Source organism: Macaca fascicularis, chromosome 1 (assembly GCF_037993035.2).
Source record: "Macaca fascicularis isolate 582-1 chromosome 1, T2T-MFA8v1.1".
Lineage (NCBI taxonomy): Eukaryota > Metazoa > Chordata > Mammalia > Primates > Cercopithecidae > Macaca > Macaca fascicularis.
Window position 1 is genome coordinate 100,617,166 of NC_088375.1, and position 24,498 is coordinate 100,641,663.

General features: G+C 44.4%; 1 protein-coding gene across 5 annotated transcripts in view; it reads right to left on the minus strand.

Annotated features, from left to right (window-relative positions):
- Nucleotides 1-14,647: 14,647 nt before the first annotated feature.
- Nucleotides 14,648-24,498, minus strand: part of VANGL2 (VANGL planar cell polarity protein 2) — a 28,108-nt gene continuing 18,257 nt past the window's right edge. For all 5 annotated transcript variants that reach the window (XM_065543604.1, XM_005541254.4, XM_015454860.3 and 2 more), the window contains 5 exons: nt 23,866-24,473; nt 22,922-23,058; nt 22,286-22,421; nt 19,056-19,287; nt 14,648-18,211 (listed from right to left, as the gene is read on the minus strand). In XM_065543604.1, the coding sequence (XP_065399676.1) occupies nt 17,951-18,211; nt 19,056-19,287; nt 22,286-22,421; nt 22,922-23,058; nt 23,866-24,383 (1,284 nt within the window). In that variant the 5' untranslated portion in view covers nt 24,384-24,473 and the 3' untranslated portion in view covers nt 14,648-17,950. The remainder of the gene's footprint in view (nt 18,212-19,055; nt 19,288-22,285; nt 22,422-22,921; nt 23,059-23,865; nt 24,474-24,498) is intronic.

The window sequence follows — 24,498 nt, forward strand, 5'->3', positions numbered from 1 at the left end:
TTTTATCAAGCAAGTCAGCAGATTTCTTTACAACCAATAATCAAAAATTATGTGCATTGTTGATTGAATTAAATAACAAAAAAAGATTTGCAAATTTAAGTGCTATTCAAATGTTCAATTAGCTTGAACATTTGAATAGTATAACTTTCAAATCTCCTAGTAAAGTTTGCAGCACTACACAGAATCACATTGTTTTAAAAAATTTCAGATCAGTTAAAAAAAGGATAATAATAAACACCTATGTAGTCAGCACCCAGTTTAATAAATAAAAATTATCATATAATATAGAAATAGATACATAGACCAGTGGAAAAGAATAGAGAACCCAGAAATAAAGCCAAATGCTTACAACCAAGTAACCTTTGACAAAGCAGACAAAAACATAAATTAGGGAAAGGACACCATATTCAATAAATGGTGCTGGGAAAATCGGATTGCCACATGTAGAAGAATGAAACTGCATCCCTATCTCTCACTATATACAAAAATTAGCTCAAGATGGATCAAAGACTTAAATCTGGAAGATAACCTAGGAAAAACTTTTCTTGACATTGACCTAGGTAAAGAATTTATGACAAAGACCCCAAAAGTAAATGCAACAAAAACAAAAATAAATAAATGAGACCTAATTAAATTAAAAAGCTCCTGCACAGCAAAAGAAATAATCATCACAGTAAACCTACATAATGGGAGAAAACATTTGCAAACTATACATCCAACAAAGGCCTAATATCTACAAGGAATTTACAAGGAACTCAATCAAAAGAAGGCATACAAATGGCTAACAAACATGAAAAAAAAAGCTCAACACTGTTAATCATCAGGGAAATGCAAACTAAAACCACAGTGAGATACCACTTTACTCCTGCAAGAGTAGCTTTTTTTTTTTTTTTTTTTTTTTTTGAGGCAGATTCTTGTTCTGTTGCCCAGGCTGGAGTGCAGTGGCATAATCTCGGCTCACTGTAACCTCCGCCTCCCAGATTCAAGTGATTCTCCTGCCTCAGCATCCCGAGTAGCTGAGATAACAGGCACCCACTACCACACCCAGCTAATTTCTGTATTTTTAGTAGAGACGGGGTTTCACCATGCTGGCCAGGATGGTTTCAAACTCCTGACCTCAAGTGATTTATCCACCTCGGCCTCCCAAAGTGCTGGGATTACAGGCGTGAGCCACCAAGCCCAGCCAAGAATAGCCATTACTAAAAAGTCGAAAAAGAATAGATGTTGGCATGGATGTGATGAAAAGAGAATGCTTAGTCACCCCTGGTGGGAATGTAAATGAGTACAACCATTACGGAAAACTATGGAGATTTATCAAAGAACTGAAAGTAGATCTGCCATTCACTTTGGCAATCACACTACTGGTTTTCTACCCAAAGGAAAAGAAGACAATATGTCAAAAAGACATTGGACATGTATGTTTATTGCAGCACAATTCACAACTACAAAGATATGGAAACAACCCAGGTGCCCATCAAACAATGAGAGGATTTTTTAAATGTGATATATACGTACACCAGGGAATACTACTCAGTCATAAAAAAGAATGAAATAATACCTTTTGCAGCAGCTTGGAGCCAGAGGCCATTATTCTAAGTGAAGTAACTTAGGAATGGAAAACCAAATACCATACGTTCTCACTTATAAGTGAGAGCGAAGCTATGAGTATGCAAAGGCATACAGAGTAAGTCTAATGGACATTGGAGACTCAGAAGCAGGAAGGGTGGAAAGGGGTGAGGAATAAAAAGCTACATATTAGGTATAATGTACACTACTCAGGTGACAGGTGCACTAAATTCTCAGACTTCAGCACCGTACAATTCTTCCGTGTAACTAAAAACCACTTGTACCCCAAAAGCTTTTGAAGTTAACAATACGTATTAATTTAAAAAGAAAGAAACAAAGAAAAGGTGAATTTGTTGTTAGTCCCAATGTCTAAGGAAAAACAGAGATTAATAGCAAAGAGATGTTTAAATGGGTGGGGGCAATATTTCCTTATTGTATGAGACATATATCTTAAACAGAGGCCTTACTAATAGCTTAGCAGGATTAGACCCCTCTCAGTAAAGTTTAAACTATGTCTTTTTGGAATTAAATTTGATTCTCATCCATTAAGTCAGGGCTTCTTGAACCTCTGAATGAATCATCCTTAATGCTTTATAATAATTTAACACAACATTATCCATCATGTGGATGTCTCACCAGTGCATGGCCATTAGTAACCAGACATCTCATGAACCTACTCATTCATATTTCATTTGAAAATAGTACTAGCCTTATATTTGTTATAACAGTCCTGTTCATTATACTTATGGACAGAACATCTGGTCACTGTACTTCGAATGAATAAACTGCCATAACTCTTGGCCAGCTTTTAAGTTCCATTAGTGTTTTATTACCCTCCTTTAATTTTGTAAGAAATTAAAGGCAGTGAAAACTTTGATAAATCTCGAGGTTTTCAAATTTTATAATCTGTTCCATAAGGTGTGTGCCCCTATTACTATTAACAGACAAGGATATTGCAAACTGAGAGATAGCGTCTTCCGGAAATCACTTACAGACCATCAAGCCCTTACTTATAAACATGCTAGATGAACATCCTATAAAGTTATACATAGTCACTAAAGAATATGTAGGTGAACAACACTTTGCTTGTATAAATCAATCCAACTATTTACTAATGCCCCCCACAAGGGGACCTGAGCTGACCCCTTTCCCCTAAGGCCTGATAGAGGAAAACCTGTACAATACCATTGAATAACTCTGTTCTCATCCAGCAAGCCAGCCATGCCTGATAATTCCTTTTGCCCTTTCTTTGTTCACGTGTGCCATATGATAGACTACACAAGCTTGGTGCTACCAAGCATCTACTTAAGGAGCCCCAAAAACTATGGATGCAAAAAAATTTTTAAAAAGCAAAAACAAAATCATTCTACTGGTCTCCAAAAATTCTGAATATGAGATCTGATTTTGGAGAAGAGAAGCATTTGATAGAATCACCAGGGGGAATATTCTAATAAATCTACCATTTTTACCTTTATACAAAACAAATTTAGGCATGGAGTCTCTTGCATTTCTTTGTAATCAAATTTAGATGGATTTTTTTCCTCCTTGGAAGTCTTTGAGATCCCCCCAGAGATTTGCAGTAAGCTGATGTCCACTTGTGCTGACAACCTTTCGCCATTTGTAAAGCAATTGCTGGCTTGCTTCTGAGAGCTGGTAGAAATTGAATGTCTGCCTCGGGACACCAAATTATCATGCAACACGAACTGTCCATCATGAACTGGGTGTCACCTGAACCACCAAATATAAAACTGAATTGCCTAGCAGGAATTCATTATAAAACAGAAGTGGAATATACAAAACTGGATCTGAACACGTCCAGAATACACAAGTATGCTGCATAAGCAGGGGACTTTGTAATTCCAACTACTCTTCCACCTCTCCCTCACCCTACACTGACAGCCTCATGAGGAATTCCCTATGAACAGTTAATGGAGGAAGAAAGAGCATGGGCCTGGATTTGCATGCTATGTCAGCCCCAGATGAATGAGAATGGCCTCTCCACTACAGTGAACCTCACTCAGTGGAGGCTTCAAAGTCACTAATGAAAGAAAATCTCTCCAGCAGGCAGAACTTGAAGCAGCATATCTAGTTGTACACCTTGTTTGGAAGGAGATATTGCCTGAGGTACACATCTACATTGACTCATGGGCAGCATCTTAACAGGTTGACCACCTTTCAGGCACTTAAACGAAAAACAATATTGGAAAAGCAGTAAAAAGGAAGTCTGGGAAAGAACTACATAAAATGGTCAGAGTATTAAGATACTTGTGTCTCAAGTAAACGCTCTTTAAAATACTAGGGTTTCCTAATCCCAGGGTTCTCAACCATGACACAAACTTACTGTATGCAGAGCATCCAGATTGGCTGCTCCGTATCACCCAGTGGAACTTAGAAGCAAGGAGAAGTAATGCAAATATGAAGCTCATGCTACCTACTGGGCCAAGGGTAATAAAGACCTTTGTCTCTGACCCAGGAGTCTCATGTTTTTTTGTCAGTACCCATGAAACAGTAGCAGGCAAACTTATTAGTTTAGAAGTGACATAACATCTCAGGCTTTTCACAGTTGTTGGAAGTTCTGGCAATGGGGACAAGATGCTGACAGAGATATGGCTTTGGGGAAGAGGAAAGTACAATGGCCTCTTTGCAGGCCTGGTTGGAAGATCTGAGAGACTCCTGGGGATCCAGTAGTGACTGTTCTCATCCAAGTAGTGAGTGAGAGGTGTAGAATAAGGATACCCACTGTTCTACCTGTTAATGGGGCTGAGAGGTAAGAGTTAGGATTGAAGCAAGCTGTCCAAATGGTGCTTGGTGATTGTTCTTTCTCTTCTGGGCAGAAGGAGGGAGGGGCATTATTATGATGAAACAGTAAGCCCCATGGCACTAACCAACAAGCAATAAGGCAGTGGCCACTAGTTAAGGGGTCCCCACAGCTAAAATAAATAGTGTTGGTAGTGAGGATATAGATGTTTGGGTAGACCGCAAACAGAATTTGTTTACTTGAACCTGGATCACCACCAGTCACTTGAAACTGAAAGTAAGAGTAGATTGCTTACTGACACAGAGCCGTACTCAAGAGCCTGGTAAAATCATTGCTCTCCGCCCCAGAGACAAACATTATCTTTATCTCGCTAGGCTATTACTTTCTATAGTAAGTTTGAAATCTCTCTTAGATGTCTTTGTGAAGATGTCAAATAAGCACTTAGATTTATAAGTCTAGAATTCTGGGGAGAAGTCAGGGCAAGAAATAGAGATTTGGGAGTACTTGGTATATAACTAACATTTATTGGGTACTTACTACATGCCAGGCATATCAAAGCAGTTTATGAATATTTTCTCAGTTGCACTCCCAACATCCCTATGAGGTTGGCACTGTGTTATTGTCTTTATTTTAAAGATGAAGAAGCAGAAAATTTCCCCAAGGCCACATAGCTACTGGGAGCAAAACCAGAAGAAAAACCCAGGCAGGTTGACCCCAGAGCCCATGTTCATTACTACTATGCTGTGCTACCTGGTACACAGATGGTATTTGAAGACTTGGGATGAGATGAGGATACCCATGGGTAGTATGTAGAAAAGAGAAAATGGGAATGAAGTACTGCAACATAGGCCGGGCGCGGTGGCTCAAGCCTGTAATCCCAGCACTTTGGGAGGCCGAGACGGGCGGATCACGAGGTCAGGAGATCGAGACCATCCTGGCTAACACGGTGAAACCCCGTCTCTACTAAAAAATACAAAAAAACTAGCCGGGCGAGGTGGCGGGCGCCTGTAGTCCCAGCTACTTGGGAGGCTGAGGCAGGAGAATGGCGTGAATCCAGGAGGCGGAGCTTGCAGTGAGCCGAGATCGGGCCACTGCACTCCAGTATGGGCAAGAGTGCCAGACTCCGCCTCAAAAAAAAAAAAAAAAAAAAAAAAAAAAAAAAAAAAAAAAGAAGTACTACAACATTTAATGGTGTCCTTCAGAATCTCCAATTCCTCTTGTCTGGTTCTATACTTAATAGACAAATGCTAATTTATCAATTTGAACTGTCCCATCAGGAATATACCTGTACAAATTGCCAACTCCAGTTCCCAAACTAGATCTATCAGTTGTTGTAAATTGATAAATTAACATTCTTATTTATAATTGCTCTTTTATATGTATGGCTGGTTTTATTCCATTTCCAGAATGTTATTTCCCTTTAATTACTTAATGAAGACAGAATGTCTGGACCAGTAATGACCTCCTAAGATACCGACACTCTGTGAGTACTATCTGAAGCAAACAGGCCTTCTTGGGCATCTCTTTGGCCACAATATGGCACCATACCAGGAATCTGAGGAAGCAGAGGTTCCACATGGTTTGTTGAAGATTCGAGGGGAAAACAACATCTGAACTGAAAATGCTTAACTCAGAGCTCTCCTCAAATAGTAAATACTATTTCAGGAACTGTTGATAAGCTTTGGCAAGACGCTGCCCTCAGAAAGAGCCATGGCAGCTGAGAAATAGTGAGTACCAGGTATGGGTTCTGTGGTATAAGCATGAGGGGTTCCGCAAAGGTGCTCTTCTCTTTAGTGTCAAGCAATTATGTGTACATATACACAGGGTACATTAGATGTTCCAATTCTTCTCCCTGTCTTTGATTTTATTCTTAAAACAAAAGATTCATTTGTAACTTTTATTTCAGTTGCCGTCACTGAGTCTTAGTAAAATAACAGTCCCTTCGTTGTTCAGAAATTCATTTTTATTTTTAATTATATGGCTACATAATAGTTGTACATATTTATAGAGCACATATGATGCTTTTATACAGGCATATAGTATGTAATGATCAAATCAGGGTAATTGGGGTATTCATCATTTCAAGCATTTATTTATCATTATTTCTTTGTGTTAGGAACATTCCAATTCAACTATTTTAGTTATTTTTAAATATACAATAAATTGTTTTTAACTACAGTCACCCTATTGTGCTACCAACTACTACAACTTATTTATTCTATTTAACTGTATTGTTGTATCCATTAACCATTCCCTGTTAATCTCCCGGTACCTCCTATTCTCCCCAGCTTCTGGTAAACATCATTCTAGTCTCTATCTCCATGACTTCAGTTTTTTTTTAGCTCCCATATGTGAATGAGGAGCTAAAAAAAAGACATGCGATATTTGTCTTTTTGTGACTGGCTTGTTTTATTTAATATAATGTCCTCCAGTTCCATCCACGTTGTTATAAATAACAGAATTCCATTGTATATTTGTATCACATTTCCTTTATACATTCCTCCATTGATGGACATTTAGGTTGCTTCCGTATCTTGGCTATCGTAAATAGTACTGCCATAAACATGAGAGTGCAGTTATCTCTTCAATATACTGATTTCCTTTCTTGTGGGCATACACCCAGCAGTGGGATTGTTGGATCATATAGTAGTTCTGTTTTTAGTTCTTTGAGGAACCTCCATACTGTTCTCCATAGTGACTGTACTAATTGACATTCCCACCAACAGTGCACAAGCATTCTCCTTGCTACACATCCTTGCCAGCCTTCTCAAGAAATCTTTTGACAACTTCCAAGGTCCAATTATTTTGACACTCATTTTTTAGACAGCAATTACTTGTATAGAGTTTGGTTATTGAAGAGAATGAGGAAGCTCTTCCTAGTCAAAAAGATTTTGTGCCCCATCCTTTATTTCAAGGAAACCTTTCCTGACAACCTTGGTCAGGTTCCTACTGTAAGATCCCATAGTCCCCTATACTTCATCACTACATTCATCACCTTTGAAATTAAGTGATTACTATCTGAGAACAAAGATTATATCTGTGTTATTCATTGCCATGCCACCAATACCTAGCATAGTTTCTGGCACATAGAAGGTGCTCAACAAATATTGGTTAAATGACAGAATGAGTGAAAAACACTAAACACAGATAAGACAGCTTCCAGCAACATTTAACTACAAGATTGTCAAGATCTTGAAGTTTGTGCAGTGACCACGATTTGGGAAAAGAAACTTGAGAAGATATTTCTAAATTATTGATATATGATGCTACCTACAATTATTGAAATATGATGTTACTTTTGTGAAAGGAAAATGAATCTTGGGGCCCCAAAATCACTAAGCTAAATGGAAAAGTCAACCAAGGAACTGCTTAGGGCAAACCTGCCTCCCATTCTATTCAAAGTCACCCCTCTGCTCACTGAGATAAATGCATCTATGCTTGCCTCCTTTGGAGAGGCTAATCAGAAACTCAAAAGAATGCAACCATTTGTCTCTTATCTACCTATGTCCTGGAAGCCCCCTCTTCACTTCGAGTTGTCCCACCTCTGCTTCAAGTTGTCCTGCCTTTTCCAGACCAAACCAATGTTCATCTTACATATGTTAATTAATGTCTCATCTCTCCCTAAAATGTATAAAACCAAACTGTGCTCTGACCACCTTGGGCACATGTCATCAGGACCTCCTGAGGCTGTGTCATGGGTGTGTGTCCTCAACCATGGAAAAATAAAGTTTCTAAATTAACTGAGACCTGTCTCAGATATTCAAGGTTCACACTTTCATTCTATACCCATAGAAATTAATGCAAATATTGAAGTACATTGAGTCACCTTATCATGCTATCTCAACATGGTAAAACTCATGAATTTCCTCTGTTCTATTGGTATTTGATATGGTTTGACTGTGTCCCCACCCAAATCTCATCTTAAATTGTAGTTCCCATAATCCTCATGTGTCATGGGAGGGACCAGATGGAGATAATTGAATCATGGGGGTGATTACCATCATGCTGTTCTCATGATAGTGAGTTCTCACAAGATCTGATGGTTTGATAAGGGGCCGCCCCCTTCAGCTGACACTCACTTCTCTCACCTGCCGCCATGTAAGACATGCCTGTTTTGCCTTCTGCCATGATTGTAAGTTTCCTGAGGCTTCCCTAGTCATGAGGAACTGTGAGTCAATTAAACCTCTTTTCTTCATAAATTATCCAGTCTTGGGTATATCTTCATAGCAGCATGAAAACAGACTAATACAGAATTGGTACCACAGAGAGTGGGGTACTGCTATAAGGATATCCAGTTATGTGGAAGTGACTTTGGAACTGGGTAGCAGGCAGAAGTTAAAACAGTTTGGAGGGCTCAGAAGAATACAGGAAAGTTTGGAACTTCCTAGAGACTTGGAGGGCTCAGAAGACAGGAAAATGTGGGAAAGGTTGGAAGTTCCTAGAGACTTGTTGAATGGCTTTGACCAAAATGATGATAGTGATATGGACAATGAAGTCCAGGCTGAGGTGGTCTCAAATGGAGATGAGGAACTTGTTAAGAACTGAAGTAAATGTCACTCTCGCAATGCAAAGAGACTGGCAGTTTTTGGTTCTCATTCTCTCTCCTGCTGCCAAGTGAAGAAGGATGTGTTTGCTTCCCCTTCCACCAGAATTGTAAGTTTCCTGAGGCCTCCCCAGCCATGAGAAACTGAGTCGATTAAACCAGTTTTGGGTATTTCTTCATAGCAGCCTGAGAATGGACTAATACAGTCACGTTGGCAAAAAAATTTCTAGCCAAAGATAATTTATATTGTAAACTGCTCCTTTAATTTCTGTGGCCTTTAGTGATAAGATCTCATCTTGGCTCTTTTTTGTGTCATTTTAAATGTCTCATTGGATCAATGAAGTTGCCTACTGAACTGCTTTTGTATAAACTCCACACATAAGGCCTATCTCGCAACATATCATTTAAGATTCTCATAAAATCACAATTTGATACAGGTGGTGCAATTTTATAGCATGAGCAACAATGACTTTACCAAACTATTTATTACATTCATAAAATTTAGCCTTCTTAACAATTTTGATCTCTTGCATCAATTATCTTAGAGTTAAGTAAGGCATGTTTAGGACCCTCAAATTGTCAGGGGTATATTAAGCTTCTTTTAGGGCCTTGCTACTCAAAATAAGGTCTGTAGAACAGCAGCAGCAGCACCTGGTGCTTAACACTGTGTTGCCCCAGAACGCATATGTTGAAGCCTAACCCCCAGTTTGATGTTATTTGGAGATGCGGCCTTTGGGAGGTAATTAGATTTAGATGAGGTTATGAGACTAGGGCCCTTGTGATGGAATTAGTGCCCTTATAAGAAGAGATGTAAGAAACCTGGCTCTCTCACTGTCTTTCCCTCTCTCTCTGCCATGTGAAGGCACAGCAAGAAGGCAGCATCTTATAAGCCAAGAAGAGATCCCTCATCAGATCCAAACCATGCTTGCCAGCCTGATCTCGAACTTCCAGCCTCAAGAACTATGAGGAGTAAATTTCTGGATTTTAAGCCACCCAGTCAGTCTATGGTATTTTGTTACAGCAGCCTAAGCTGACTAAGACACCCGGGCACCTGTTCAAAATGAAGAAACTCAGACCCTACCCCAAACCTGTTGAATCAGGATCTGTATTTCACATAATCCTCAAGTGATTTGTACACTTGCTATATGTACCACTGAAGTTTGAAAAACTCTATTTTGGGGACCTATTTCAAGACAGAGTAAAAACCCGATGAACCTTTCAATTCCAGGAAAAAGGTTGCCCAGCATCGAATTCTTCAATATGCTCCAAATCAGAAGTACACAATGTCGTATCAGTCACTGAAAATGAAATCTACAAGGTCAGTTTTCCCTGCATACGGTTTGGCTCTGCTTTCACTTTAACCTAGATTCCATCTTTGAGGCTGGAGGTACTGTGTTAAGATATAAGTAAACCGGCAGAAGACAAGAAGTCCTTCAACAAGTGTTCTTTATTACAGTAAAAACCATCCCAGACAACCCCACCCTAAAATCACACATTCGTATGTCAAAGAGAACTAACATTAACAGGAACTTGAAAGGAGCGAAAATCTTCACTAAGTTAAATCACATGTTTCCTGACTCATTTAAGTCCCCTCATGCAAATTTTTGGTTGTCACAGTATTATTGATGGACCAACAGAGCTTCAGCTTCCTCTTCAGTGGTCTTTAACTGATTTCCAAGCTCCAGAGTGACACTGTTAAGGGATTCAAGAGAAACAGCACACACCTGCACTTTTTGCCCCCTGCATCACAAGTACCTTTAATACTATCACTTTATTACTAGAGCAGTATCTAGAACTAGGTAAAGTTGTGCTTGATGTCTTCTTAGTCAGCTTTTTTTAAAATAGTGTTTGTTTGTATTTATTTATTTATTTATTTATTTTTGAGACGGAGTCTTGCTCTGTTGCCCGGGCTGGAGTGCAGTGGCACAATCTCAACTCACTGCAGCCTCCACCTCCCGGGTTCAAACAGTTCTCATGCCTTGACCTCCCGAGTTCCTGGAATTACAGGCGCATTCTCCCAAAATAATTTTTGTATTTATAGTAGAGACGGGGTTTCATCATGTTGGCCAGGCTGGTCTCGAACTCCTGACCTCAAATGTAAAAGACTTTTTAGAGTAGTTTTAGTTTCATGCGAAAATTGAGTGGAAGGTACAGGGATTTTTTATACATGCCCTGCCCCCACACTTACATGGACTCTCCCATTATCAACATCTCCCACTAGAGTGGTACATTTGTTAAAATTAATCACTCAAACCTCATAATTTACATTAGGCTTCACTACTGGTACTGTATATCCTATGGGTTTGGAAAAATTTATAATGTCAAGTATCCACCTTTATAGCACATATACAGTAGTTCCACTGCCCTAAAAATCCTAAAATCCTTCACTTTTAACCACATACTTACCCTAAGTGAAGCAACAACATGACCTAATTGTGCCCAAAAGCAAGAAGGGACAAGACACAACCGAACCTCATCCTCCTGATTTTTTTTTTTTTTTTTTTTTTTTTTTTTTGAGACAGAGTTTCGCTCTTGTCACCCAGGCTGGAGTACAATGGCCCAGTCCTGGCTCACTGCAACCTCTGCCTCCCGGGTTCAAGTGATTCTCCTGCCTCAGCCTCCCGAGTAGCTGAGATTACAGGTGTGCGCCACCACGCCCAGCTAATTTTTGTATTATTAGTAGAGACGGGGTTTTACCATCTTGGCCAGGCTAGTCTGGAACTCCTGACCTCAGGTGATCCACCCACCTCGGCCTCCCAAAGTGCTGGGATTATAAACGTGAACCACTGCACCCAGCCATGCTCCTAATTTTTATAACCTTGTTACCAAAGTCATTCCTGTTACAGGATATCAGAGCACAGATGGCTATTTTTGAGAAGCGACATCAAAATAGTTTACATATCAGGCTCAATACCCTCATACACTGTTGGCTTCAGTCTGCCTTTTACAGATGGCATTTACCACCTCCAGGAAAACAGTGTACTTCCTTGGCTTGCCTACAACATATGACAAAATAAAATTTCCCAACTTATCTAGTAAAAGTCCCATGAGCTCCAAGGGGAGGGGGCCAATGTTTTATTTATCTTTGTATCACAATGCCTACCACACAGTAAGTGTGCCCCCAAAACTTGCTGAGATGAAATGAGAGAAGCCAATGCCTTGGCCAGGTTTCCCAACTCTAAACCAGTACCTTCTCCCTTCTACATACTTAAATGTGGCATTCACTGTTATGAGCAGGTAGGCTATCATGTCTGCCCTGTCCTTTGTACCAAGCGAAATGGACCCCATTCTCAGCCTAAAAAGAAACTAGGGAACTGGACAGGGATGACTATTCTCCAAGATTTACTATGTAGGTGGTCCCTTATTATCTCTCTAGCATCTTCTATGACCTTGTGTATACTAATGCTGCAGTGGTTTTCCAAAGGCTGACTTTCCCCTACCCCAGCCTTCCTGGCAATTGGAAGAGCATTACTATCATATGCTTAAAGTATGAAAAAGCCAAGGGTTACATTAAGCAAGCTGACTTTCAATCTGTAGAAGCCATTAAGCTATCCCAAACAAACAAACAAAAAGTAACAAAAAAATTAAAATTAAAAAATAAAAAACTAATAACAAATCAGTGAGACCTTGGTCTAAAGATCTTTATATCTCCTCGTCCAGAGCCCCAGCCCCCAGTTCCCCCTCTCAGCTGTATTTCAAAGGCAAAGGCTAAAAAACAAAAATCACACATGGGCAGCATATGTAATCACATATAATCACATATAATGTCATGAAGTGCCAGGCATGACCCTGACAATCCACCAAGCTGGGTCCCTAACTTCAGAGCTATGTGAAGTACTCCCATGGAAAACACATCCTTTCAGACAAAAGTTACAAATACTCTTTGCTGCATGGCAAATGGTCAGGATTATCACTTTTGCTTGCAGCAAACCTCTAGAGAAAATATGATCTTATCATTCAAATATTGAGGTCTGGCTTTAAATCTATGAATTCCTGGGGCCAGCATTACAGGAGGAGGTCCCTGAGGTTAACTAGGCTCCTCAAGGGTCCACCAAGGTTAGCTCAGAGAGGGCAGGACCATATCCAATATCTTTACCAGAGAAAGTACTTTAGCATCAGGCTGGGAACATCATAGGCACTAAATAAAGAATAAACTTAAAAGGTGTTTACTATACTTCACTTCACTGTTGAGAACAAGAATAATTTCAGAGGCATGCTAAGGTAGAAATTTGGTCACAATGTAAGTCACAAGTTGACTCTGAAATGAACTGAAAACAGCAAGTGAAACTATTCTACAAGCCTAGTTACAAAAAGAACAGAGCTGTGAGAATGGGGATGCAGTTTCAAGGGGGAAGTATTTTTGTTTGTTTTCACATGAGAAAGACTGGAGTGTAATTTTAAAGGGAGAAGCAAGTACATGATCCCTTTCATGAGCCCCTATTGTATTGTTAGTTGTTAAGTTCATTATTCATTCAATAATTTTTTATTGAGCACCAACTATATGCGAGGAACTGGTTTCGATTCTAGGAATACTTAGATGAACAAAACGTAATCTCAAGGTAAGGGTGTTCCCCCATCTTGAGCCTTAAACAAACTCCCTAGATTTCTTGAAGAAGGAAACTCGAGCTCCTTGGAATTCAGCCAGGGTTCGTCTACACTCTGCCTGAGAACACACCATGAAGCCTTGCACTAGGGTCACCCGGCCTGTCACCCCTGTAAACTGGGTCATCCTCCAGGATGGAGCCTCTCTTGCCTTTGCATCCCCAGAGCCTGGCAGAGTATGAGGCAGGGGAGAAGAGGAAGAAATCTAGTGAATAGGCCATCTCCATACAGAAATGCTTGTTTTTAACCTTGGTAGGCTGTTTACACGTGAAGCATCTTGCCCAAAGTCCCAGAGGTCAGGTCCAGGTAAGACTGGGAGAAGGGCCCCAATCTCTTGAGGATGATTTTAGTGCCTGATTACATGCATTACAGTGACAACGGAGCAATGAGCTCTCTACATATTTAGAACTAAGACACATACTTCAGAAACTTGTCTCAATGAATTGTGATGAGCTGTCACCATTGACTGAAATCTCAACTATCCCCTGAAATTCCTATGGCACTTTCTGTTTTAGAAAGACGTTTTAAGGCCGGGCGCGGTGGCTCAAGCCTGTAATCCCAGCACTTTGGGAGGCCGAGACGGGCAGATCACGAGGGCAGGAGACCGAGACCATCCTGGCTAACACGGTGAAACCCCGCCTCTACTAAAAAATACAAAAAACTAGCCGGGCAAGGTGGCGGGCGCCTGTAGTCCCAGCTACTCGGGAGGCTGAGGCAGGAGAATGGCGTAAACCCGGGGGGCGGAGCTTGCAGTGAGCTGAGATCCGGCCACTGCACTCCAGCCTGGGCGACAGAGCGAGACTCCGTCTCAAAAAAAAAAAAAAAAAGACGTTTTAGAAACCCACTCCTGTCCTAGAGGCCACACAGATACAAGCTTGCTCAGGACAGTGGACCCAGGAAATAATCTTTCTTTCTCTATCCTGACAACTACACCAGGAAGTGGTTGAGTCCTCATATTCTTGTTTCTCTCTCTTTAGAATCAGGATTCGGAATAAGCAATTTCCTTTTTCATTTTCCCATTTCTCTCCAACATACCCTGAAGGCCTGTAGAGCAATGACGGGCTCACACTGCCCCCTCCTGCCCATTCCCTCCCTTACAAGGAGTATATATTCATTCTCTCCTGGCCCTCTTTTGCTCCCATTCCTGTAAAGAAAGAAAAGCAACAGAATGCCCCCACAAAAGTCAAATGTCTTTATTTTATATAAAAAAAAATTTGTACAGTTTTAGTTCCTATGTTTAAGAAAAAAACCCTAAAATTGCCATAATGTTTAGATCCACTGCAAACTGTAGAAACAAGCTTTTTATATATTAAAAAAAAATTTACATTTTACAATTTTCTACATGCATGCACAAGGTCTCAGCTCTGTAACCCCCCCCAAAAAAAAGAAAAAAAATCTAGATCCAACAGTGGAAAATTCTACATTTACAATCTCACTTGGAAGGGACTCAAAAAGCCCCCTTCCTTTTGCGCACAGAAGAAGAAATCACAACAATCACACACCAGGACTGAATCCATCAGCAGATACTGCCCCGTGGGAAGGGCAGAGGAAGGAGAAGACAGACAGACTGACAGACACCACAGAGGAACAGGGGAGTTCGCCTGGGAAAGAAGAGAAGTACAAACCCTGGGGAAAAGATGTGTCAAATGAGAAAGTTCCGGAAAGCCCGATGTCTCATCAAAGGTGTTACATCAGGGTTTGCCATTGGAATATTGAGTGGAGATGGGAAAGAGAAAAGCAAAGGACTGAAATGGGAGGGGAAGAGGAAGAAAAGATGAGAGACAAGAGGGAAATAAACAAGAAAAAAAGAGAGCACAAAGACTAGTTTAGGAGAAAGGACCAATGAGGACAGTGGCAGAGTGGCGAGGTAGGTGAAGGACTGAGGCACAGCGTCCTGGTGTGGAGGGAGGAAGGGCAAGCGTTCCGAGGTGGTAAAAAGGAAGGCCTGCTAGGCACGGTGGGGATGAGCGAGGATGCCATGAGTCACACAAAAGAGAGTACTGGAGAGGCCCAGCCACAGCAGCCCTATGGTGTCTAGGGGGTAAGAGGTGGGCACACCCCCACAGCAGGAGAATGAGCAGATCCAGCGCATGATGGGACAGACACAGTGGGGAAACTGCTCAGAGGGACTGAGTCAGCCGCACACCCCACAGCAGTTTACAGCATGGAGACAACTTCCCATAGAGGAGAAGCAGAGGACAAACACATGGCCACACGTCTGACAATTCATCCTGACATTTTAAAAAACAAAAGTAATAATAATAATAATAACAACAATGAAAGAAGACAAAGATACCACAGTTCTGACGCAAAAGACCAAAATGTTACCATTCTCAGGCACAGCCCTTAGTGCTTAGAGAGAGAGTTGGAGGAGAAAATTCTTTTTTTTAGGAAAGGGGAATGAAAAAAAATCACAGTGATTAAAAACATGGCAGGATCTCAAAATAAACACTCCCCTGCCCCTAACCTAGGACAGCAAACTAAGATCCCAAATCCTTTCCCTCTCTCCAACCCCAATCTGCTCCTCAGACCACACCACACTCCATCCTGCCCCCAAAGGCAATGACCCCAGTCACCATCCAGGCCCTGTTTTCCAGGATAGTGAGGTATTTATGTGACTAAGAAGGGACTCCTCTGACACGAGGATTTTGAAGAGAAGAAAAGAGACAGACCCCCAGAACAGGACGTATTTCACACAGGCCTATCTCGTAACCCTGGCCCCAGCCAGAGGCCATGCCTAAGTGAGCTCCACAACCCACCCCTTTGGGGGCAAGGTAGGCATTGGCCAATGAGCCCCTCTCTGGCATGTGGTGGGTGAACAGGTGAACTTTTGCAGAAAGGACAGCAGGAGAAACCCCGATCACTAGGCTCCATCATTCCCAGGGCTGGCACTACACAGAGAGGGGGCCTCCCAGGTGAGACCCTGAGGATCTTATCCCAGGATGTGCTCTGCAAGGTAAGTACCGACGAGTCTTCCAGGGAAAAGAAGGGCCTACAAAGGGACACTGTGAGTTACTCAGAGGAATGGCCTAGTCATTGCAGCCATTGGAAAGGTCCTCCATGTGGATCCTGGCTAGATGTATATGGGTACTTCCTAATTCTATTTTCCTTGGCAAAAATGTCTGAGTCAAAGGCTCAGATTTATATTGAAAAGATTTACTAGAGGACCAGCAAATTTTGCTCAAAATGAGATCTAAATTATCAAGAATTTGGATTTGGTGCAAAGACTATGGAAGCTAAAACGGGGTGAGGGGTGAAGTACCTACAAAAGGCAGTGATCCTTGTCCCTCAACCCAGTACAGAGGGAGCCCAGAGCTCAGAGAATCAGGCAGGGAGAAAAGGGGTAGGGACCCTGGAAGGCCAAGGAAACCAGACCCCTGAGGCAAAGAACTGGACTTAAGGCAGGGGATGAGGAGGAGCTGCCAGCTCTTCCCCAAAAGAGATGAGGCAACAGGTCTCTGGAGTTGAGAGAAGACAGCAGGACAGGGGTGGCTGATGACAAAAATAAAAACATTTGTCTAAGACCACCGGGGCCGGGTCAGGGTCTGCAAGCCACTAAGTCTGTACAGGACTTACCATCCTTCACTGGGAAGAGCAGGGAGGAAAGTGAGGGTAGGGTCAGGGAGCAGGAGTCAATGATGGGGGTCTCTCCAAACCCTCAGGGATCTATTCAGCCCTCCTCCTCAGGGACTGCCTAGGAAAGACACATTGGAAGAACGGTACCTTCCCCCAAGTCCCTGGAAAAGTGGTCACAGACAGTTTCCACTTGTTTGCCTATGGTCACGTGACCATACAAACCAAAAACATGAGGTGGAGATTTCTGGGAAAAGGATGGGATCCTTCTTTGCTCTAAATATATGTGGAAGCAAATGCTCCTGGCAAGGAGATTCCTAACTCAGACTGTGTCGCAGGAGTATCCCTGCCCCAGAACCCAGGGTTTGTTGTGGCTGGTGTGAGGGACAGGAGGGCTAGTTGCTGCCCTGGAGGAATTTGGCACTGTGGCTCTCTGGAGTCATGACCATGTGCCCCAGAGAAACCCTGCTGGGGCCACTGAAGAGAAATGCTACAAGAACTTGGGTTTGTGAGTCGAGGCTCAGGAGGGGAAGGTACAATTAGCAGGGTCCTGTGCCCTTTCAGGAGAGACTGCAATCTGGGAAAAGACTAGGTAGGGAAAGAAGAGGGAGAGAGGCACTGATTCCTGCAGCGCCTAGAGTAATACAAAAGTTGTTGGGGGCAGGGGGGAGGGGTCCTTCCCAGGTACTGTTGACAGCAGGATGGTCCAAGTTCACATGGGGTAAAATAAGGAAGAGGCGAGAGAAGGTGGGGGTAAGTTCATTCAAGTAAAAAAAAACAAAAACAAAAAAAAAACAAGAGCAAGAAGAAGAAGGGTGGCAGGAATGTGGCTGGGCCTGAGAACCAAGCCCCTTCCTACTCCCTCAGGAGCCCTCCAGAGTCTCCCACTCCCCCCTGCTGTTGCACAGTCACACTGAGGTCTCAGACTGCAGCCTCATGACAAACTTGTGCGACTTGGGATCCACAAATTCCTCGGAGAGTTTGAAGAATGGGACCTTCTTAGTGCTGACCACCAGGCTGAAGTCCTGGCGTTTTAAGAGGAAAACGATGCCATCCTTAAGCCCGTTGGTCACCGGCTCCTCGCTCACCAGTGTCCACTGTTTGGCCAGCCAGCGTTCCTTGTGGTACTGGATGGTAGGTCCAGCCGCCAAGTATCGCTCCAAGAAGGCCTGAAGAGAAAAGAAGGGGCTGAATAAAAATCTCTGTCGCCTACGCACTATCCTTCATCCCCTGGGGCATAGTTTCCAAAGACAACAAGGACGTCCCTGAGCTCACTCTATGCATATGAACTAGAACTTCAGAATGTTACAGCAGGAAGGGGCCTGAGATCATCTGCTTCAGACCCTCATTTTATAAATGAGGAAGCTGGAGTGCACAAGGGGATGTGGCTCATCAGGTAGGACTGAACTCGGCTCCCCTGACCCCCATCTGCTGCTCTTCTCCCTGCACCAGGCTGTGACTTGGGTAAGCCCTCCCTCATTCTTCCTTCCCTCCCACACAGCTTATATGATTAATGCCAAGCAGGTTTTGTTTTTTTGCACCAGGAGGGAGCCAGAGGTGTCAAGGTTAAAGTGCAACATCTTTAGTTACCTGCTCACCAAGGGTGGCTCAGGGAAAGCAATTCTTGGAAGCTGGCAATAGAGTTAAGGGTGGGCAATGGCTCAAAATGACACAAAGCCAAGACCAGCTAGTGGAGGCGAAGAGGGTAATGGGGGTAAAGGTGGGCCTTTGGATCTGGTAATTCCAGAGCCCTCATAGAGATAAGAACTAAGTCTCAGCCATCCCCAAAAATGGTCCTGAGGACTCCCTTCTCCTCATCCACCTAAAGACTTCACCCCACACAGATGGGGCAGGTGGAATAGGAATGAGAGAGAAGATTATAAAGAGGAGGTGATGAGGAGAGAGAAATGAGGTGAACAGTGAGGAAAGTAGTGAGAGAATCAGGGAAAATGAATGTGGGAAAGAAGAGGAGCTAGGGAAGGAGGAAGGATGCTGGCAGCAGGGCAGGCCTACCTTGGGCGTCATGTCATGCGTGATGCAGAATTCGAGGTGCTGCAGGATGCTCTCCATGGTGTGGTAGGGTTGCTGCTTGGTGGTCCGAAGGTACTTCTGCATGGCACGGGCCATGGATGCGAAGATGGCTTGGGCTGCCTCCCGGGGGTCCATCACTTCCCTGGGGTTCTTCTGCTCCTCTTCCTGCAGCCGCTTAATGTGAGTGAAGGCCTCTTCCACTGCCACTACAAGCCTAGGGGACAGGAGGGGACTGGGCCAGATGCCCACCTCTCTTTCCACCACCCCACCCCTCTCCCCTAGCTCCAACACTCCAGCTGCCTGAATGAGGTCAGGCCTTTGTGCTCACCCAAAGCAATACAAAGCCAGGGGCAATCGTGCCTTTCTCCCACTGGGAACAGTAAACAGTCAGAGTTCATTGGGCCCAACCCAGGGATTCAGAGGGCAAACCTAGTGGGCAAACCCCAGAGAGACAACTGGGAACTGTGCTATAGGAAAGACAAAGCATTCCATCCAACTTTAAGGAAAACCTTCTTAAATAAGACCCCCAAATCATATTTCACTGGGTCAACAATTAATAGATATGACTACATCAAAAAGACAGATTTCTATTCAACCATGATCGCATGGGCAACATTAACTGACATCTGATGGAGCTGGGGAAAATATACACATCTAAAACCAACAAGGGATTCATATCTAGAACATGCAAAGAATTTGCTACAATTTCTATCAAGAAGAAAAAGGCAGGAAGCCTAGAGAAAAAAGGGCAAAGGAGGTGAACAGAAAATTCACAAGAGGACTGAAAGGCTAAAGAATATACGAAGTAGTTACTGGCCAGCAATTAGAGAGATGCAAATGAAAATGTTAGTAAAATACTACTTTTCCATCAAAATGGAAAAAAGAAAGAAGTAACTATAAACCAAATATTGGATAGGATGTTGGGAGTATTCCACGAACTACCGTGCAGCAAAAAGATGCAACAAACTAGATGTACAGGCAACTTGGATGAATCTCAAAAACTCAGTGTTAAGGAGGAAGCAGGAAAAAGAAGTCCATTTACATTAAAAGCATACAGATGGCCGGGCGCGGTGGCTCATGACTGTGATCCCAGCACTTTGGGGTCAGGAGTTCGAGACCAGCCTGGCCAACATGGCAAAACCCCATCTCTACTAAAAATACAAAAATTAGATGGGCATGGTGGCGCACATCTGTAATCCCAGCTACTGGTGAGGCTAAGGCAGGAGAATTACTTGAACCCAGGAGGCGGAGGTTGCAGTGAGTCGAGATCACGCCACTGCACTCCAGCCTGGACGACAGAGCAAGACTTCGTCTCAAAAAAAAAAAAAAAAAAAGCATACAGACACACACACCAACACCAACAAAGATCACTACACTAACACTAACTTTGCACAAGGATACATATGGGTTTTAAGGAAATCAAACACACTCAACTGGATGCCTCAAATGTGGGGCTGGAGTGAAAGTGGGAACTGGCGGAAAAGAGAAAACAGAACAAAGAACCATGAAAAACCCTATAATGACAATATGTTAGAAGCTGAAAAGAGCCATTAATCCAATTATCTGCACTTCAAGTCCAAAAACCAAAGTAAAAGCCCCCTGGCCTAAGAGCAGGACCAGCCTGAAGTGACAGGACAAAGAAAGAAAGTGAGGCCTGTTATGCAGAAACCCAGGAACCCAGGAACTTGAGTCATTTCAGATGGGACTCTGGGTATGTAGGTGTGGATCTGTGTATGTCTATCATTTCTTTCTTTATTCTCTTGCTTCCCCTACATTTCTCAGTAAATTCCCTTTGAAAAGATCCTTTTATCTCAGGTAAACAAAGGAAAAAGTTTGCTCCTGGTTACAAGCAAGGTAATGGGGAAAGGAAAGAGTCCTCTATGTGCCAAAAATGGTGGTGGCAGCACAGGAGACTGACTGGATGACCCTGGTCAGGGCAGAAGGTAAAGGGGTAGGGACATCACTGGTTTCCTTCCCATGAGGGCCATTTCCAAGACAATTAGAGATAGGTTGGAATGCCACAGAAATGGCGTTGGTGATCTTTGTTCTACTACAGGGGATGCCAGCCTCATATAAGAACAAAGTAAGGGCTACCTCTTGCCCTTGAAACCTGGAGATGGTGTGGGAGATGGGGCGGAGGGCAGGTGTGTAGTCAAGTCCCAAGGCACTCTGCTCCTCCCTCAGGGAACTCCCGACAGACCAAGATGGAACCCGGCAGAGTAGGCACCAAGTAAGATTCTTCAGAGTTGACTAAATTCACGTAATAATATGAATAGGGAAAGGGAGAAGCGAGGATGGCATTTAAGAATTTACCAAAATATAGGCACTAAAACCTCATTTTTTGAAGGCAACAAAAGCACCATCTGGTGAGTCCCCTCAAGATCTACTGGTAGGCGGGCTAGTCTAGCCTGAGTCCGTGCTGTTGCAGGTAAAGCTCACATCCCTTTATTGGGTCCCTACCCCACTGTGGCAGGCAGAATTCAAAGATACCCTCCACTTCTACCAGACTCCCATCCCCTCATTAGACAACAATCTTGGTACATTTCGCAGATGTAATTAATGTGCCAAGTCAGTGGCCTTAAAAGAAGACTGTCCTGTTGGGCCTGATCTAATCACATGAGCTCTTTAAAAATCAGAGTTGGGCTGGGCGTGGTGGCTCACACCTGTAATCACAGCACTTTGGGAGGCTGAGGCAGGTGGATCATGAGGTCAGGAGTTCAAGACCAGCCTGGCCAGCATAGTGAAAGCCCATCTCTACTAAAAATACCAAAAAAAAAAAAAAAAAAAATCAGAGTTATCTCCAGCTGGTGGCAGAAGTTAGAGACCTGTTTCTGCTGGGAAAAAAAGTGCACTGCCATCTTGTAAACTGCCTATGGGGCTATGTGACAAGGAACTGAATTCTCCCCGTAATAATGAGCTTGAAAGAGAAAGCATAGGCTCAGATGAGAGTCCTCTTGATTTCAGCCTGTGAGGCCTGAGCACAGCCTCCAGCCAGCCTACACCTGACCCACGGAACTGGGAGATAATAAATGTGTGCTGTTTCACAGCTGCTAAGTTTATGGTAATCTGTTAGGGCAGCAATGGAAAACAAACACACCCCCCACTCATGTCATCATTGCTCTATATTTCCAGCAGTTATAGAAGTTCCTTGGTCTTCCTCTCCCCATTCACCCAACAAGCACCTCCCCTCCTCTTCTCCCCCAGGGACCCACCTGGCCCTCCTCTTGCGCACCCTTCGCTCATGCTCAGCCTCCTCATAGTAGTACTCATTGTGACTGTTGTCCCGCCTCCGAGCTGCCGCTGCGATCACAGCCCGAGACTGGCCAGTGGAGTTGTTGGTGCTGTTTTCTGCACAAGAACAGGATAGAGGAGATGGTCACATCAGAGTGTGGCCTCTCTTCCCACTCCAGGAGCTCTGGAGACAGCAGCCTGACATGTCCAGAAGAAGCTGTTCCCACCACCCAGCAATACCTCCTAATCCCAACCCTCCTGGCCACCTCTGGGAGGGGCCACAGGAAAGCAAAAAGGAAGGCACTGGAAAGCGCAGGAGTCCTGCAGGTGTTCCTCCCCAGTGCGGGGGGTTCTGCAGCTCCAAGAGCTGAAGGGCTTAGACCAGGGCTGATGAGAGATACTGAGGAGCCAGATCAGGGGACACGCCATAGCATAAAGGGACAGCAAGTAGGATGAGCAGCTCAGCCACCTGGAGTCAAGGGAAGTGACTGAACAGAAGCGGATGGAACATAGGCTAAGGAAAGGAAAAAGCAAGGGACGAAGGGTAAGAGAGAGGCGGGAACTTGGAGTCCTGCTTGGGAAGAGACAGGGAAGGGCAGAGGAGCAGGGCTGCTCACCCTCTCCGAGGGAATACACCTTGAAGCCAGACACTTTCTTGGCCAGGACGGACTTGGGCAGGTTGAGGAGGGCAGGGTTGTAGACAGGGAAGTCATGGTAATACTTCTCCAGGATCCACACTGCCACGCGCTGGATGCTGTGGGGGAGACGGCAGGAGGGAGCGGAGAAGGGACAGACAAGGGGCACAGGGGAAGGGACACATTAGGGCAGGTTGGCAGGGCAGGAGAGGACACAGGACAGGGACAAGCTGCTTCCAAGAAGCCCGACTCTGGGCCTGAGGTCTACTTACCAGGCTCCCAAGCCTTCCCCAGGGCTGGGCCTTCCAGTCCCTCCCCGCCATGCCAAAGCCCAGCAGAGAAAGGGCATTGGGCCTGGGTCCCCAGTCAAAGATCACCTCATCCCCATCCGGCATTCCCCCAAGATTCTCTACAGGACCAAGGATGTGCCACTGATACTCTGTGTGGCCTCGAGGGGTAGCTTGTTTACTGGCAGCTGAGGAACTCTCCTCCTTATCTCTTTCTCTGGGGATCCCTCCTCTGGCCAGGTCACTTCACAGGCCACTGAGTGCTCACAAGAAGCTGTGCCTCCCAGAAAGAGTGGGGATTCCACTAGAGAGGGGATTCCAAAAAGCCCCTGTTTGTGCACCCCCCCAATATTTCTTCCCTTTGGTTCATCCCCCTCTAATATTCCCTACCTCTAAATGCCTGTTCATTCCCAATTCATAACTCCCAACTGATCTTGCCCCACAACGTGTACATGAACTTGCCCATCAAGCAGCAAACATTGGTGAAAACCTACTTGGTGCAAAGTACTCAACTGCCTCCCACGTAGCCCTCCAAGCCCATCACCTCCAGCCCACCATCACGCCCTCCCACCCTAGCAGTCACTCCACATCCTCCCATGCCCTTTCCCTCCCAACCCTTCTCCAGCCGTGGGCTAGTACCTGAGATGGCCAACGTTGTAGAAGCGGCTGGCGCCGTCGGTGGAACGCACGACCTTGAGCGTGAACTGAGGCTGGAGCTGGCGCAGCTCCAGCAGGACCACGGCCAGGTAGTGTACGAAAAGAAGGGCGTCCACCAGCGACACGGCGAACTGCACCACGCCCTGGTAGCTGCGCTCCCGAGCATCCAGGATGCGCACACCATAGAAGAGCCAGTAGGAGACCACGAGCAGGAAAACCAGCACCATGAGTAGGGCGCGCAGCACAAAGACGCGGGGCAGCGAGGCCTTGGGCCGGCGGAAGAACAGAGCCCAGCTGCCCAGCAGCAGGATGAGCAGCTTGAAGGCCACAGAGATGAAGAGGCCCTCGCAGGCCGTCCCGCAAGGCTCCAGCTCCTCCCGCCACAGCAGTGGGGGCAGCAGCAGGAAGGCCAGCGGCGTGAGGAAAGACAGCAGCGCCAGGGTGGCCCCTGCCGCCACACCCAGGTGACGGGAGCAGTCCAGAGGGACACTGTCCTCCATGTCCTTGGCGATGCGCGTGAGGTCATCGTGGGAGATGCTGTGCTCTGAGGTGCCCGTTACTACTGTCGTCGTTTCCCCCCAGTTGTCATCCTACAGGCAGAAGGGGGCCAGCCAC